At 37.7% G+C, this 18,978-nt stretch overlaps 1 protein-coding gene across 1 annotated transcript; it reads right to left on the reverse strand.

Moving 5' to 3' along the window:
* Positions 1–11,292: 11,292 nt before the first annotated feature.
* LOC138896864 (dolichyl-diphosphooligosaccharide--protein glycosyltransferase subunit DAD1) lies at positions 11,293–18,757 on the reverse strand. The gene is made up of 5 exons (XM_070182365.1): positions 18,555–18,757; positions 18,415–18,462; positions 11,980–12,067; positions 11,854–11,897; positions 11,293–11,608 (listed from the first exon to the last, which is right to left on the reverse strand). Exons 1-5 carry the CDS (start codon positions 18,639–18,641, stop codon positions 11,525–11,527), a joined length of 351 nt encoding a protein of 116 aa, XP_070038466.1. The 5' UTR covers positions 18,642–18,757; the 3' UTR covers positions 11,293–11,524.
* Positions 18,758–18,978: the final 221 nt, after the last annotated feature.

Here is an 18,978-nt window from a genome sequence, read left to right on the forward strand (position 1 = left end):
CTCGTTACTCGCCACTCACACTCAGTAGGTACCTGCGGGGGCGTGTACAGACTCCGGAGGGGCTTCTTTAGCCCAAGCGCAATATCATGCCAAATCATGGCATAAACCAATGAAAACATGTTGCGGCGTGCAGCCCGATCCCATAAATATCCTCACAATCAGGCCCTCCGCCTCACTTAGTCAGCAATCTCTCCAGTCTCTCGACAAGAATAACACTGAGACTGAGTACAAATAGCATTTAGCAGGTAATCCAACATGTAACACGGCCTCTGTGGGTCCCAACAGTACCAACACATAGCCTAATTATGGTCTCTAACATGATTCACAATCAAATTTCTATAACACATGAAGAGCATATAGTTAACAACAAGTTTATTCAACTTCTCAGTTTCACGGAATGGACCAAGTCACAATTCCCACGGTGCATGCCCACACACCCGTCACCTAGCATGTGCGTTACCTCCAAAACAATCATATAACACCAAAATCTGGGGTTTCATACCCTTAGGACCAGATTTAAAATTGTTACTTACCTCAATCCGAGCAAAACTCTACTCCAATATGCCTTTGCCTCGCGAATCGGCCTCCAAACGTTTCGAATCTAGCCACAAGCAGTACAACACAATCAATACGGACTAAAGGAATCAACTCCATAAGAAAAATATGAAATTATAAGCCAAAATCCGAAATTGGTCAAAAGCCGGCCCCGGGGCTACGTCTCGAAATTCGACAAAAGTCACAAAACCCGAAAGCCCCTTCACTCACGAGTCTAACCATACCGAATTTATCAAAATCCGACATCAAATGGTCATTCAATTCCCCAAAATTAACTCTCCAAATTCCTAGCCTCAAACCCCCAAATTTCACCTCAACACCACACAATCTACGCGGGAACAACAATGGGGAACAAGATTAACAAGAAGCTTATCTCAGAAATCCCCTCGAAAATTCTCTCCAAAATTGCTCAAGTCCGAGTTCAAAATGTTGAAATGAGACTAAAATCGCGTACCCTTATTTTTAAACATTCTACCTAGGCTTTTCGCACCTGCGGGACCGCTTCTGCGGTTATTACTCCGCTTCTACAGAATCCACTTAAGTCATTGGGATCGCACTTGCGCTCCAGGTTTCGCACCTGCGGAGGCGCTTCTGCGGCCCTTTGTCCGCTTCTGCGAAAATAACCAAACCTTCAAACTTCGCACCTGTGCCATTCTTGCCGCATGTGCGTACTCGCAGGTGCGGAAGGAACATCGCACTTGCGACCACTGCTTTCTCCACCTAGCCCGATTTTGCGTCTCTCTTCCTGCTTCTGTGGGCTCGCACCTGCGGTGCCCACTCCACAGGTGCGGTTACACCAGTAGCAGCAATACTTCAACTGCTTCACCAACTTGAAACCAAGTCCGTTGACCACCCGAAATCAACCCGAGGCCCTCGGCACCTCAACCAAATATACCAACAAGTCCTAAATCACTACGAACTTAGTCGAATCCTCAATTCACCTCACACAACATCAAAAACACGAATTACACACGAATTCAAGCCTAATGAACTTCGAAATTTCCAAATTCTACAAATGATGCTGAAACCTATCAAATCACGTCTGATTGACCTTAAATTTTGTACACAAGTCACAAATTACCCCACGAACCTACGGCGACTTATGGAATCGGAATTTGACCCCGATATCAAAAAATCAACCCCCGGTAAAACTTCCCAAAAATTTGACTTTCGCCATTTCAAGCCTAATTCTACCCCCGACCTCCAAATCACAATCCGGACATGCTCCTAAATACAGAATCACCCAACGGAGCTAACAGAACCATCAAAATTCCAATCCGAGGTTGTTTACACATAAGTCGACATCCGGTTGACTTTTCCAACTAAAGATTTTAGTTAAGAGACTAAGTGTCTCAATTCACTCTGAAATTCTTCCGGCCTGAACGAACCAACCCGATAAGTCATAAAACAACAGTGAAGCACAAGGATGAGTAGAAAAGGGGAACATAACTATAAGCCTCAAAACGACCGATTGTATCATTACAACAGGGGTGATCGAAGCCAAGTGCGACTCACTCATTGTGGTAAACCAGGTTAATGGGACATTCGAGGTCAGAGAAGAACGAATGCAGAGATACTTGGACAAACCTTCTAACCTTCGAACCTTCGAACATAACCAAGTAAAGACAAGGTTTGTTCGAACCTTCGAACATAACCTAATCATTTCATGCTAAGGCATTTCGACCTTTGCGAATACAAATAAAACAATGGAAAGATTCAAAAACTATGAAAAGGAAAAACCTTATATATATATATACATCAAAAATTTCTTTACAAGGGTTGAATAGCCCCGATGAATATTTTTTTCAAAAGGCCAAACGGCCTCAACAAAGACAGTACAAAAGGTAAAAAAACCCTAAATGGCCTAATCTTCATCGGGGGCTACATCATCGCCTACAGGGTCTTCGCCACCATCGGACCCACCCGACTCTTCAGACCCCTCAGAATCCTCCTCGAGATAAGCCAACTTCTGGGCCTTGGCTTCGCATATCCTGGAATTCTCGATTTCAGCCAATATGTCGAAACTCTGAGCATGGACTCCCTCGAGGGTCTCCCTTCGGGATTGCCACCTCGCATGCTTCACCATGTTTCTCGGTTGTTCCTGAATGGCCTGGACATCGTCCTTGAACTGAGCCACTTTATCATTGGCCTCGGTCTTGGTCACAACGATCTCTAACTTGGCCGCCTCAAGCTCCTTGGCGAGGGACTCTTGACCAGAAACAGCCGAAGCCAACTGAGAATGGAGTCTTTCGATCGTATTGGCCTGCACCGAATATTTCTCCTTTATAGCCCGAAGCTGAACCTCAGCCGAAGGCAACTGCGCTCGGGTAGTCTCTTTTTTCGAGGCCAAGCGGTCCATATTTTTCTTCCATTCTGGCCTCAGCCTTCACCATGTCCACCTCCACCTGGAGCTGCCCGATCTGGTCAAGTCTCTTTTGAACCTATGGGTTAGAGTCGTTAGCCAATGTATCTGAATCATCATCACTAAGTTCGAATATTCGTATTACTTGCTCGACCAAACCGGCATGCTCCTTCCGAGCCGCTTCTAACTCGTCCTGGAGCTTCTCACTAAGAAGCTTGGAAGCATTTTTGTTTCCCGAGTCTCGGCCTCGTGACGCTTGAACTCCTCCCGGTATCGGAGAAAGGCCTTGTGATGAAGCACCGAGGCCTGCAAGCACAAAGGAAAATGTTAGGATTATTCATTATCAAATCTAAGTACATAATGAAAGGACATTCGAAATTACCTAATTTAGCACCTGTTGTGCTTCGTTGAACAGGCAGGGCGCTTCCACCTCGTTCATTCTAGCTTGATCCTCTTCGGTCACCAAGCACCGAAGGTAACTAGCAATCCCCACCAGGGTAGAGAGAACCCGGGCGTCCTCTGGAATGGACATAAAAATTGCACGTCTCCGAGTAGGATCTACCTCGGAGCGGGGAACTGATTCACTAATTTTGGGCTTGAAGAAGACCTGCCAGCTCATGGGGATGGTATCTTCCTTGGTACCGGTAAGTCGCCCAAACCGGTGACGTCCTCCGAAGTAGTAGAATCCAGGCCGTCGAAGAAATTATGGAAAGAATCGGTTGCTCCTTGTGCCCCTTCGCTGAGGTTACCTTTCAACGTCTGAGCCTCGTTTATCATAGAATTGGTAAACGAAGGCGACCCAGAGAGATCAATCACCACAAGCGCCTCCTTAGGCGATTTATCTTTTGGCCGAGATGTACCGGTCACAGTTTCTTTTTCGACCTCGCTAGATCGGGGCAAATCGGTCTCGACCCTCCCTGGCTCGAAAACTTCAGCCACTGATTCTTCTATGGCCTCCATGGCTTGAGGCATTTCGGAACCGCTTCTCACGCGGGCCACCAACTCGGAATCGTCTTCTTCTTCTTCGGACTCATCCCTCAACCGTTGGAGTGAGTTCGATGAGAGTTCTCGGGCTGGCATTCTTAGGTTTGTGCGCCAGCCGCTTCCTCGGTATTTTATTCTCAATGCCCGGGGAACTCAGAGCTTTTTTCCCTTTCTTTTATTTATCTTGCTTCGGAGCAGGGGGATTAGCGTATTTGTCGTGATGTGAAAGTAAGATCAAATATAACTATTCAGAGATTGATGATGTGAAAGTAAGATCAAATATAACTTAGAGAAGAAATTCTCACCATGATTACGGGCCTCCCATCGGCCCTTCGAGAGCTCATGCCATAAGCGCTCGGAATAAAGTCTATGTGTCACAATGCCCTCGACCCACTCCTTGAGTTGAGGAACGACATCCGGCATCTGGGCAGCAACTGTATCATCACATAACATCGATGAGAAGGGATGAAAAAGAAAAGCAATAAAAGAAATCTTGAAGGCGAAGTTATACTTACATTTCATATTCCATTTCTCATTAAATGGCATATCCGCATTCGGGATCAAGTTCGAGGTCCTCACTCGAACGAATCGGCCCAACCAGCCCCGGTCCCGATCCTCATCGATGCTCGAGAATATGGCCTTAGTGGCTCGGCGTGTGAGCTTGATTAACCCCCCTCAGTAAAGTCTAAGGCTATACATGCGCATGAGGTGGTCGATAGTAAATGGACACCCCTCGATTTTGCTCACGAAGAAACGCAGAAGAATTACAATCCTCCAAAACGAGGGTAAATCTGCCCGAGAGTTACCTTGTATCTTTTGCAAAAGGCTATGATGACTGGGTCTAAGGGACCGAGCATGAAAGAGTAAGTGTAAACACTTAGAAAACCCTCCACGTAGGTGGTGATCGATTCCTCTGGGGTAGGGATCACAACAAGTTTATCTTCCCAGTGGCAGTCCTCTTTGACCTTATCGAGGATGCTGGCAGTACTAGTGCATATATACCTCGAGACCAGCTTGCACCGACCCGGTACCAAGAGGTGTTCTCGATCTTAAAGTTAGTCCTGGTTGGGCACCCCGAAGGGACAAACGACTTTAGAGGGGGGTTCCGATGTTGGTTCCTCAGTAGCAACGTGTGAAATATTTTCCGATAGTTTCAAGAAAGAAGAGGTCTCTTTTTTTAGGAACAGATTTTGAAGTCTTTGCCATTTTTTCTAAATAGAGGAAAGAAGAAGATGTTGGTAAAAGAGGAGTTGTAATTAGCAGGTAACTTATGAAGAAATTTCAAAGAACTCACTAGGAAGGAAGTTTTTAAGCTTAAAACCAGAAGGTGAGGACGATGAAATTCTCTTAAAACGCAAGAGCAAGAGTTGAAATGGAAAAGGTTCTAATGAATGGGTTGAAGGGTATTTATAGTGTTCCCAAACGGCGGTTCTCATCACGGCGGTTCGTATCCCAAAATGGCCGATCATTGACTGACACACATTTAATGCCTCGAAGACTGGACCGACGGGTTGTTTTCATTATTCTTATCACTTACGTCATGAATTCATTGTCACGGTTTTAAGAAGCGAAAGCTCAAATCGTTTCCCATCATTTGCTCTCCAAAAAATAAGGGAATTTTGACGTCATATTTTTGTCACTTGCGTCATGATATATCGAAGTGAGAATCTGAGGCTCATATTGTTTCTCGTCATCCACTCTCCGAAAAATAAGGGGACTATCTATATACGGGTAAAACCGAGCTTCCGAACTCCTTGATTAGGCCAGGGTCGAAATATCTGTGATCGGGTGAAGTCGAGCTCAAAGATCGATTTTATGACTAACACCACTAACCGAGGTCGGCACATGGTGATTATGATCGAACCTAAAGCACTATCAAAATTAGCCATCGAAACCATTAGGTTTGCCTTCGAGTTTGCCAAAGGCGTAACCGGTCTTGTTTCTAACGGTCTCGAAGAAAGCTTTGCCAACTCATCCGATAGGGGTCCGTAATTCTCGCCATTAACCAGTCATTATGACAGAAATCACAAAAAAGAGAACCAACGGTCTTCCAAAATCAAGTACTTATGTTTTTATAGTATAATTAAATAATACCCTAAAGGGTAGGTCTCCCCCAATATATAAAGGGGACTTGACAATCCATTAAACACATTGTAACATACGCTCATAAGCAATATATTTTCCAAACTCCTACTCTTTGATATTTTTCTGTCAATAAAAGTATATTTAACTCAAGGGTGGCTGGCATTCTTAAAATTGAAATCGTCCAACTCCTGTGGTTTGCAGTTTATTTTATCGCTATTTATTTTAATTATAATATAATTTATCGCTTAATATCAAGTTAATTCACATATCCTTATAACCACTAACAGATTCAGTTGTTATCCGATTTTGAAGGTAACTTCATTTAGGATTTACGATTTTGTTATTAGTCTACAATGCATGAGATTTACCCCTTCTCCACATCCCTGCCACTTTAAACCCCACCTCCAAGATTATTTTTTTTAAAGAAAAAAAGACGAAAAGAATATTTAGAAACTATTCAAAAACAAACCCACTTCATGGGAATATTCAAGTAATATATATTTAGTGATAAAATCCTGTTAGTAAATCAAGTAAAACTACGCTAACCATGGGCCTCATAAGGACAAAATAATTATCTCTACTTTTTAGTAAACATCAATAAAAAATCTAGTATAATCTCACAAGTAGAGTTTGAGAAAAGTAGTGTGTACGTAAACTTTACCTCTACTGTTTAGTAGTATACTAATATTACATGTGATAATGTCTCTATATGCATTTTCAATTTACACTTTCGTATGGTCCAGATGTCCATATTACCTATATTTTTTTTTATATTTTTGTACTTTATCTATCTATATTATATTAAAAGCACGAAAATCATTAGCGATTCGCCTTTTTTACCCTTAAAAAATATATTTCACATTAGATAAAATTGTAATTTAAGTTATTTTTCTAATATTTAGGATATTGAAATCAACTAAAATTTTAATTGTTAAATCTTTCCTTATTAGAATTATATAAAAGTCTTAATATTAAGGACTCTAAATATCAACTAAAAATCTAACATATATAAACTATTCCATATTTAAATTAGACTTGTTGTTTTTTTGTCCTTTACGCTAGGGTCTGTTCCATCCATGAAAGTATTAATGCAAAATAAGCTATTGGTGTCACAATTAGCCGTCATGCATTTAGACGAAGTCGTGAAGAGCATCGTGCAAGATTCAAAGGAGGCAAATTATTATATGGTTCTTCTAGGTGTTGATGAGTTTGAAAATATTTTTATTGCTCAGGTGAAACAGATTCAACTGAATATTGATTTTCAATTGAAGTTCTTACGTTGTATTATTTTCTTCAAAATTCTAAGGTACATTCAATCCTAATCGCAGTATTCATTAAATTCGATTATTTTTCTATAAATCTAGCATACTAATGAAAACACGAGATTTTTGTGTAGTTAGGAGACCTATATAATTTGTAGAGTGCGTGTTTATGTGTAGTTTGTTATTCAATTCAGCTAATCTAATTCAATATTTGAGATCAGATTACTTGATATATTTATTCGGTATTGATTGTGTCTTTATAAAATTTAGTGTGGCAGGTACCTAATTAGTAAGATTTCACTGATGAATAAAGGTATTTATTAAATTTAGGACCCCAGTTAATCATACTATAACTGAATTGAAATTTGTAGGAATAATACGGGTTGCGCAGAGCATATTGGTAAGGAGATCTTTGGTAAGTTAAAGATGACGCCCATAACAACAATATGAATTAATGTATGTAATTACATTATTATTTTATGTATTAAATTATTTGTACTTAAGTTTCTCCTTTTTCCCTCACATAACATTGTGCATTTATTTTTCCAAGTATAAAATTATCTTGACTCTTGCTTGTTGGGGATTATATAACTACGAAGGACCGAATGTAAAAGAGTGATTTTTCTGTATTAAATTTTTTATATTACACTATAATATATTCAGGGGTAGGTTTGAAAGAAGTTATCACTTTGAGTACGAAGAATTAAACTTAAATTCCGATACATGGCGGGGATTTCATGGGTGAAGAGCTTAATTATTGTCTTCCTTTTAGCTACAAAATGGTGTTGTATTCGTTAGGAGTTCATTATTCTAATGTTTAGTCCTGCTCTATCTGATATTAAGGCTATTAAATTTATTTTTAATAAATATTTTAATACGCTTTTCATATAACTTTTTTTTAAAATTTCATAGTACGATGCAGATTTGTTTGCTCGGGAAACTAAAAGAAACATTCAAAACAGCAGCTAGAGCTACAAGCACTTGATATGACCTATTTGCATAAATATCCGGTCGTTTTATGTTAAATGTCTGAATGTGAAAGTGTTATATATTCCAGGTGTTAAAAGTCTAAATGTTATCCTAATTCATTCATATTCTAAAAATGAGACAATTCCATATTTTATGATTTTAACCTATATAGAATTAACTCTTTGACTTTGTTATTGCATAAATACAAATTAGAGATCTATATTGAAATTCTGATTGAATGCGTCACTACTATTCCTAATTATAAATAAATGAATAAAACTCTACTTTCATTTTAAAAAATCAATTTGTTCAAAGACAATTTCGGATATGTTTGTGATTTGCATCGATTTAAATCACATTGTCAAACAATTGCAAAAGTTGAACTCTATTTGCCAATGTCCATAGTAAAATTGATCACGACAAAGTAGTCAAGCAACAAAAGGGAATATACACCAGGAACTTAGCGACAGAAGGAAACATACGTCAACAACATCGCTGATAAAGAGATGTTAGATGAGATACATCTTAACATACTTGTATCTTATACAATAAAATATTTATTTACAAATACTATATAACTAACAAATTTGACGTGGTATACACGCCAAGAACATCGCTGATAAAGAGATGTTAGATGAGATACATCTTAACATACTTGTATCTTATACAATAAAATATTTATTTACAAATACTATATAACTAACAAATTTGACGTGGTATACACGTACAACACACGTACATTAGAACTAGTATATTTGATAAGTATACACTAAGTATTAGTTTAACTAAGTATCTTTTCTTTGTTGCAATTTGCAATGATTATCCAAAACTGATGCGATCAAATCAACAAGGAAAACACTTCCCACAAGATTAGGATATCTTATAGCTGAGACAAAATCTGATTATGTTAATTTGTATTTTAGGGAAGTATCTAATAATTGGCTTGCTTTATATCGTTTATCCCAAACTCGGAAGCACTTGTCGTTTATCTTTCTGAAGGACAATGCTCGATATATCAATACACGGCCTTTTATTGTTCTAATAACATAAAGAACATTATAATATTTGTTTATTCGACATTGTTAAAGATTTACTATAATTTGTGTCGAGGCTGGAGCCAAGACTTATTCACCTGTAAATGCTAATTGTTACGTCTAAATTGAATCACTTAAGCCATAGCTACGGTAAAATCTGGTGGCTCAAGTTCTACAATTCATATTGTTCCATTTGAAGAGATCATGAATCAAATAACGGATCAGTTTCAGCGATAATCAAATATTAGAAAAGGAAAATTTGTCAACATGTATCTTATTGACATTAATAAAAAACAGGTAAAAAGAATTTTAATCAAGCATAAAATTTGAAAGGGTAATTTTATTTTTAACTAAGCTTATGCATGTATTAATAACTTTGGTATTGCTAATACTATGGTTTGCTATGTATTAACTATATATGTGATAATACCAAATATGGTGTGTAACTAATATTTATATTAGTTATAAATAGGTTGGAAAAGTATATCAAACAAGGTATTACTAATACACAAAGCCAATGCATACATTATTTTTTCTAATACACTCTACCAAACGACCTCTTAGTGTTTATTATAGCAAAGTCTTAAAACTAAATTATGTAACCAAAAAGTAAATCGACTATGTTTATATTTTTGCAACAACAACAAACTCAAGGTAATCCCATAAGTGGGTTATGGAGAAGGTAGTATGTACGCGAACCTTACCCCTACCTTCTTGGTAGAGGTAAACCCTCGGCTGCCGGAAATTCGACGCTAAAAATTAGAGCTAAACTACCACATGCCTGATAAGAACTGACATGTCATCAGCACAATAAACCCATATCCACATATCTCCCATTTTTCACCCCAATTTAGACTAAAAGTTGAAATTTATCAGCAGACATAATATACAAAAACTCAAGTTACCTATGGGTAGATGATGTGGCAGTGCTTATTTGGCAATTTCATCTTATGTTGCAGACTTGCTGCTTAATTGTAACTTTCTTCACCCGCTTGATGAATTTTCGCACAAATTTCATTTTATGTGACATATATTTTTTTGTTAATTTTATGACGTTGCAACAATCCTTTTAGTTCAATAACTATCCATGAAATTAACCCATGAAATAGGACCCTCTAGAAGTTAAAAATAGGAAGAGAAAATGCAAGATAGTTATTCAGACCCACATATGATAATTGGCAATTGGCAACCTAAGAGAACACGCAGGGGGGCAAAGCTATTTTGCATACCTAATAAGTGCCAAGTCGAGAGAACTCTTTTTAGAAAGAAAACCGCAGCGGTAGAAGTCGTCAAAAAATGTCTATGAGAGAACTGAGCAACATGAATAAGAAAAATCTGTGCACGATTGAGGGAATACTATAAAGGACCTCAGAAATTACTATTACAAAATAGAAACCTATAGACTTGGCCAACTAAATGATTTAACACTTTGAATCACTAATGCAAGAAACCTAGAATCGGTCAATTAAATGATTAAAAACTATGGTCCATTGTCTTTCGAGACAAATCAATTCCAATGAAGCACACGTCTAAGAAAAATAGCAGGTCAAAATCCGCGGTAAAACGAAAGTCCTCAAATGAATCAAGAAAAACAAGAGGTAGCAGAATTTGACCGCAAATGCAGTTGCAGGTTTTCGCCAACATCATAAAGTAAGCAACTGAATTGGCCGCAGTGCCAGTGTAGTGATGTTAAGGAAAAACAATTACCCTACCCCAATGTTACCAAACCAATGAATGCAGAATATGTGTATATACTTATATCAACCAACCTAAGTGATATGTTCTAACTTTAGTTTGATTTGATGTTGGATATACGACAATTCCTCTCCAGATGTATTTACGAGGAATCTGCCCTTGGATAAATATATATGCACATATTTGATGACGTGTGTTAGAATTTTCTATACGTTCAGGCTACTGGTGTCACCTTTTCGGTCCCATTGATCAAATTTCAGCTTAGATTTCTGGATTCCACTAACTATACTAAAATCAGGAAAAAATTTTGTACCTAAACAATTTGGAAAGAAATAAGGAAAAAAAATTGATACCGGAAAAGTTCTCTTTCTTACCAATTTGGGCCAAAGTCTGTCTACCTGATTGATATTCTATCGAATTCACAAATGATAGAGAAGGGCGCAATAGTTTCACGCACGAGAAGCTTAATATTTCTAAAGCCCTAACAAAATCCTCACGATTGACTCAGTATTATCCTTGCATATATAATTCACCAATATTTGTAAAAGTAACATATTTTCCATATTTGATGCCTCAATCTAGCCAAGAAAGTTCATGATCACCAAATGGAGCACTAAATTGCAGAGAATAAAATCTGCATAAGCACGTTCCGGAGGCAAATCCTGCAATGATGGACAAAATATCAAATGCGAACCAAAAACATTTTCTGCAAGTACTTGTAATTTTCTCGCTTTACATTTCTCTTCTTCTATGAGGAAGCAAGACCACATAATTAGAAGTGCAGGACTAGGATGTTACGCATTCCTCGTTAATCTACAACTTCACAATATCTTTTAACACAACTTAAGTAGAGGGAAGATTCGAGGTAAAACTGTAAGATGGAAGATCCTACTCCACTAAAGCTTACCTTGAATTCCTTGTTTTCTTTGTTTACTTGGATTCGAAGACAAACTGCGCCCAAAGATACTAATCAATCAGTTCCAATTAACATTTTCCTAAAATGGAGGGTACCCAAATAGAATACTTAGCTCACCAGCAAGGACTGCCGTGCCAATACAAGAGAGCACCCCAGAGAGAAAAGAGTTGAATGGAAACGATCCAACAAAAGCCATGTATACCACCTGATTATTGTCAGTAGAAGTGAAAAATATGTCAACAATCAACCAGATAGATAAAACAAACTAATAAGCAAATCAAGCAAATATATCTCAATTCTCAAACACTGAATCAAGTCTTTACTCTTCAATTAGCAACGAATAAACTAGCAGCGGAGCTCTTTACACAGGCAAAATTTCTGCTTTGAGTTTGGCACATTATCTTCGGCTTCCTATAAGTTAGCACATTTGTAACAAATTTCAGGCAAATGATCCTTTCTCACACAGCTTTTTCGAGTTCACATTTAGTTAAAAAAACTTTACACAAATGAGACCTTAGGAGGAGGAGTATAAGAAAGAAAAAGAGAAGTAGTGACTTGTGTAAAAGAAGTGCTGCTGGGAACAATACAAACTGTAATGCCGGCAAATAGATGTGGATTTTGTAAAATAGGTGAATAAATAGGCTTTTTTATGCAAAAATTCTTTGGGAAGGTAAAGTAATTTTTTTATAACCGAGAAATTCCTGAGGGCCTACAGCACACAGTTCGAAACTTGGTGGATAACGGACCCGCCATTCTACCCTTCTCCATTTAAATACCAGGCTTTAGTTCGCGATAATTGATCGAACTCATGACATATGCCTAACCATACATCATGCTTTTACCACTAGACCAATGCCCTAAGGAGGTAAGATATTTTTTTTTTGAGTGTTTTTTTTTTTTTTTGAGTGGGGGGTATTTGGTGTACATGGGGGAGTGCACAGAGAAGGTATTGGTCTATAATTGTCTAGCAATGTATTTGGTCGTCATTTTAGATTTTATATTGATGCACTATCTTTTACAGAAGGGTCACTGCAAAGAAGAGAAAGTTACAGGGAGAAGGTGAAAGATCTGGTATGGCACCATTGAGCTAATAGGAGCTAGATGAGCGTGCTTCATATGAGTCATGTCATTGTTTTTTATGGATCAAGGGTTACAACAACAACAACAACAACAAACCCAGTATGATCCCAACAGGCGGAGTCTGGGGAGGGTAGTCTATACACAGACCTTACCCCTACCTAATGCAGGTAGAGAGGTTGTTTCCAATAGATCCTCGGCTCGGGAAGGGCAAGAAGAAGAAGAGGAAAGCAAGGAAGGAAGAAAGAAGGAAGAGAAAAGAAAAAGGGAGAGATAAAAGATAAGTAGTACCAAATAATAGCAATAGGGAATACAATACCTGAGACGAACAAAACCACATAACGTAATAAAGGGTTAAACAGCCATATTAGAGGGAAATAGTTAAGTATACTGAGATCTGGCAACTAGAGATGTCAAACTGGACTTGGCCCATAATGCCAGGCCAACCCAACCCAACCCAACTAGCTACTTGGGTAGGGTTGAGCTAAGATTTTTCTAGCCAATTTAAAAATGAGGCTTATAGGCCCCAGCTAGCCTACTGGTCCTTGAGGTTCGATCAAGGCCAGGCCAGGGCCAGCCCATGGGCCAAAAGAAAAATATATTTAATTCAAAATTAAAATTTAAAAGAAAAAGTAAAAGAATAAAAATTAAGTTCTAAACTTAAAGGTAAACAAATAAAAATTATAAAAAATTAAAAATAAAAATTGCTATAAGAATGTGCCACCTAAACTTAAAGCTAAGTTCTATAGAATGGTTGTTAGACCGACTTTGTTGTAATGGGGCAAAGTGTTTGTCAGTCAATAACTCTCATGTCCAGAAGATAAAAGTAGCAAAAATGAGGATGTTGAGACGGATTTGTAGGCATACCAAGATTGATAAGATTAGGAATAAAGATATTCAGGCTAGGGTGGGAGTGGCCCCGATGGGAGACAAGTTGCGAGAAGCAAGGGTTAGATGGTTTGGGCATGTGAAGAGGAGACGCAAAAATGCCCCAAGTAAGGAGGTATGAGAGACTGGCCTTGGTGGGTCTTAAGAAAGGTAGAGGTAGACCAAAAAAGTATTGAAGAGAGGTGATTAGGTAGGATATGGCGTTACTTAGCTTATCGAGAACATGACCCTTGACATGAAGGTGGGGAGGTCGAGAATCAAGGTGGAAGGCTAGTAGGTAGTAGTGAGCTTTCTCATAACATAAGTATTAGTGGTAGTCTTGTATTCTAGTATTGTTAGATCTCTATTACTACATGTTGTTCATTTCGCTTCGTTTCATTATTATCTTGTTGTTGTTGCTGCTTATTGCTACTTCTTTCTTTTATTTGTCCTTGAGCTGGGGGTCTATCGAAAACAACATCTCTACCTTCAAGGTAGGGGTAAAGTCTGCGTATACACTACCCTCCAAAACCCCACCCATGGGATTATACTAGGTTTGTTGTTGTTGTTGTTAGAAAGAGACAGGTCTTACTCCAAATAACCAATAAGTCTTTTGAGTTGAGTTGTTGGGACATGGTTTCTTAAAATGAATCTACTTGAATCTTACATTTTTAGCTCCCTTAATTAAGATTAATTATTTAGTTTTTGTACAGTCTCAGCTCTTTGTTTACACAATAGAATTTATTTCAACAAATAGATGAATTCAGATCATGTTGGATAATTGGGAATCCTTTAGTTTATTTTATTTTCTTCTTAACCATATTCTATATGTATGTGACTATTGGGTAGATATATTTTGATGTGAATCTGTCCATGGTTTGGGTTAAGGGTTCTTTTTGTGAAGTGTCTTTTTCTCGATTTCGATTATTAAATGGTAATTTCTTAGAATTTAGTTGACAGCTTCACAATTTTATTAACATCTTCATCCTTCAGTTTGCATATAAAGTCAGCTTTCTTGAATACGTTGAAGTTTTATGTAATATTGGCATATTGTCTTGTAAAAATAGATGTTTTTGCAATTTTTACTTACCTACACATCATCATATGTTTGAAATATTAACAAATTGGCAGAGTTTTTGGTTCCAATTTAGATTGGAAAAAATTTCTTTCAAAAACCCATCCTAGCCCAAAACCCGCTTAGGACGGCCTATTTTAAGGCCCTTTAAAAAATGGTTCCGGCCCGTCCTTATCCTACCAAATTTCATGGCCCGCACCCAGCCCATTTTGACAGCTCTACTGACAACCAGTGATGATAATGGATGGGTGGAATGATGCAGCATTTAGCTAGAAGAGGAAAAACCACCCTCATTACGTCAGCACTTTCCTGTACACTTCTTTTTTAGGTCTTTCTCGTACACTTATTTATGTCCTTATTCACTATCTCCATCTCAGTTGGTAAAAGAAAACTGAGCAATTAATGAGAGATTTCTTATGAGATGATACAAAGGGGAGATACAATATCATTGGTAGAAAGGATAAGATGATAGCCCCTCCAGAGTTGGGTGGCCTGAGTAATATCAAACTCTTCAGGAAGTGGTTGAGATTTGTGAGTCAAAAGGATTCAATGTGGATGAGGTGATTGTTACTAGGTGCTGGAGTAAGCAGTATGGATGGTTCCCACGGGAGGTTACTGTCTATAACCGTTATAGACGAGCTTACAGAGAGGAATCATGGAAGGAAGGACTGGATTTTCCAGAATCATTGGTTTTATGGTAGGGATAGGTAACCAAATTCAATTTGGGCTGGATGCGTGGTATCAGAACCCAACTTCGAAAAATGAGTTTGCCCAATTATATTTGTCACAGCTGACGAAGAAGCAACAGTAGTTGAACTCCTTAAAAGAGGAGGAAGCCAAGTGTTGTCAGATTTATCGTTTAGGAGATCCGTATAAGAGTGGCAATAGGATGATGTCGATAACTTTTAAGAGTATTTATAGACATGACTGTTTTGGGTTAGAAGATAGAGTGATGTCGAATAGATCGCCACCTACAGCTTCTAATTATAATTGTTATGCTCGTCTTTTGAAAGTTGCTGACTTTAAGGCCCATTTGAAATCAGCATGGGAGAAGAAGGCACCAAAGAGAGTGACCTTATTCACGTAGTATGCAGCTTGGAAAGCCATCTTAACAAGAGATACTTGAGAAGGATATGGTTATAATCAGTTCGCAATGGAACTATTGTTGGTGCATTCTCTGTTCAATATCAGTATAATCTGGCGACAGGAAACCAGAAAATAGAGGCTAGGAAGGACATGTAGAAAGCAGCTTCACCCTTGTGCTTTTAGTTGATATGGGTAAAGGAATAGAAGAACTTCCGAAGAAATAGAGAGTCTACTATTAAGAGATAAGAGACTTTTATTCCGTGTAAAAACATGCTTTTTGTATAGTGATACTGTCTTCTGGTGTTATCAATGAAAATATTTTGATGTATAAAAGGGGATAGAGGAATAGGGCAGTATCTACTTAACAATAATAGGAAATCCATGAGAGGTGACTACCACATTGGCGGATTGTAATGTTGGAAGTCATGACGGAATTGAAACAAACAAAAAGGGAATGTGACCTTCTAGACCTTCCATGTTAGATCTGATTTGGCAAACTATTCCAAACAACCCAAAATGATGGACTATCTAACCTTATTGATGTTGTATGCACAATTAATATGATTGTCTTTAAGTCTTCTTTATTGATAACCAAACTCGGGACACGAGATCAATTCCCTCTAATCATCAAATACAGAATGAATCCTGTATTATTTATTTTTTAATCTATTCTTGAGTAGATAAAAGATTGGTTCTTTTTTTTGATAACTGAGAAAATCCCTTAGGTATTAAGCCGAGTTCAAAACTTAGAGTATGGGCCTGCCCCTCTGCCCTGCTCGTGGCAGAGTTAAATCTTTTAAGTGCATAAAACATTGGTTTTGCCAGAAGCAAGCACAAAGAGAAAATCAAACAGGCAAAAGATATAAAACATACTCTGTTTTAATTTGGATGACATATTTCGCTTTTCAAGAGTCAAACTGTGTGAAGTTTGACCAACATTTTAAAACGTATTTTTTATCATATTGACATGAAAAAATATTGCAACTTATAGTACTTTTTGTATAGTCTTTAAATATCTAAATTTTAATTCTAAAATACTGAGTTGAACTAATCCAAATTAACTTTAAAGTTCACTCAAATTATCTCTCGATAAACGAAATGTGTCATCTAAATTGAAGCAGAGGGAGTAACTATTTTTTCTAAGACAACAAATCCCCCTGCGAGTTAGGTGGCTCAACCTCAGTTGACCCGCAGGTTCAAAACACGGGGGAGTGTGGGCTCGCACCTATACCTTACTCCCGCTTAAATACTAGACTTCATGTCAGTGGCAAAGTTCAAACTCATGGCGTGCGCCCCACATCTTGCGTTGCGTCCTTACCACTGACGAATGCCCTGGGGCAATAGAAAGTCACTAATTTTGGATCACTAATGAAGTCATAGTCATTTCAAAAATGTGTATATGAATCAAACAAATGCATCATATTCCATTGTTGTTACACCAACAATTTATATTTTTTTGGTAAAAAAGGAAATAATCAATAGTTAATGGCCTATGGAACTCTACGGTACAAATTAATGGTTTTAACCGTGTCGCATGCCATCCATTTTATTTCATACAAAATATCTTGAAAATTTTAAGGAGCCAATTCTTGAAAATAGGCATTATTCACAGTAGTCGGAAAGGAAAAACTTGCACACAATTTGAACCTTCTCTTCAACTTTCAAACTGAAGAACTAAGACTAAAAGTAAGGAGGAAAACCGGGAACCTTTGATCAGTTAATAGAAGTCATTTTACTTCTTGAAATTTACATCAGTGGAGCACAAGCTCAATCAGTGATTGGTCTTGCAGACTCGTACTTACATATGTAATCTCAAATCTCTATGACAATAGATAATTGTTCATGTGTCTATGTTGATTTTCTCTAATGACCAAGAATATCCAGTCTCTAATAAAGCCTTAATAAACATATAAACCAGATAAAACAACAATGTGGAAGTCAAAATACCCGTATCACCTCGAAAAGAAATTCCTATATCCTTTCCTGCAAACTGCAGAACGCTAAAATAATATATCTTTCAGCTCATTTATTATAGCTTGTCGATATTATGGTGCAGCCGCCCTCCCTAGCTTTCACATTTTAGAGTTTTACACCTTAGTATTTTGAATACTAAAAGAAACCTTAAAATATAAAATATAATACCCCAACCCCACTTTCTCCACATAATGTGTCCTTCTCCTCCTCCCCAAGAAATTCTGCCTCAGCCTCAGCCTTCTTTAGAAATCAAATTATATTTCCAATGCAGCATATCAGATTAGACCAAGATCAATTTAAGCTAGGTAATGCTTTAACTGACCTCATAAGCCGTCAAGCAGTAATCAAATTCCATAACATGCATTTCTTATTATAATTTCAAAGGCCAGTAGAAAGTTAACAACTTATAAATATAGATCTACATACAAATCAAATCAAATGGATTAAATAACAGCAAAGTTGTTAAAGAATACCTGAATTAAGGCAGTGAAGATGGCAAACATGACATATAGATCAATGATCTGGGGCGAAAATAAAAACAATTTTATTAGGACCCACCGTATAGATTTGAAAAAGAAATTGGCGCACAGAAATAGAGAATAGAGAGGGATACCTTGAGATTAGTAGGAGTGGCAGCATAAGCAGAACGGAGAGAATGGAAAAGAGCTTGGGCGTCTCTGGTCGCCGACGATTTTGCCATTTTTTGTCACTCTTCACTCCCTCTCACTCTGTCTGTGTGACCTCAATCCCAACGGAGTGACTAATGAGAATGGACGTGCTAAACCTCAAAACGCGTTGAAAATATTGTTACGTACTTATCTTTCTTTCTTTTTTTGGTTTTTCCTAGCGTTAAAAAGTTAGAGTAAACGGAAGATATTTTACACAAATAGTCTACCGGATTAAAATTTTGGCCCATATACATAGATTATATATTAATTATATATAATAATATATTAAAAATATTCTCAATATTTCTTAGGTCTTATTTCTTTGTACTTATTTGAGGTCTGAATCTTAATCATTCGGACCTCAGACAT

Source organism: Nicotiana tomentosiformis, chromosome 8 (genome assembly GCF_000390325.3).
Source record: "Nicotiana tomentosiformis chromosome 8, ASM39032v3, whole genome shotgun sequence".
NCBI lineage: Eukaryota > Viridiplantae > Streptophyta > Magnoliopsida > Solanales > Solanaceae > Nicotiana > Nicotiana tomentosiformis.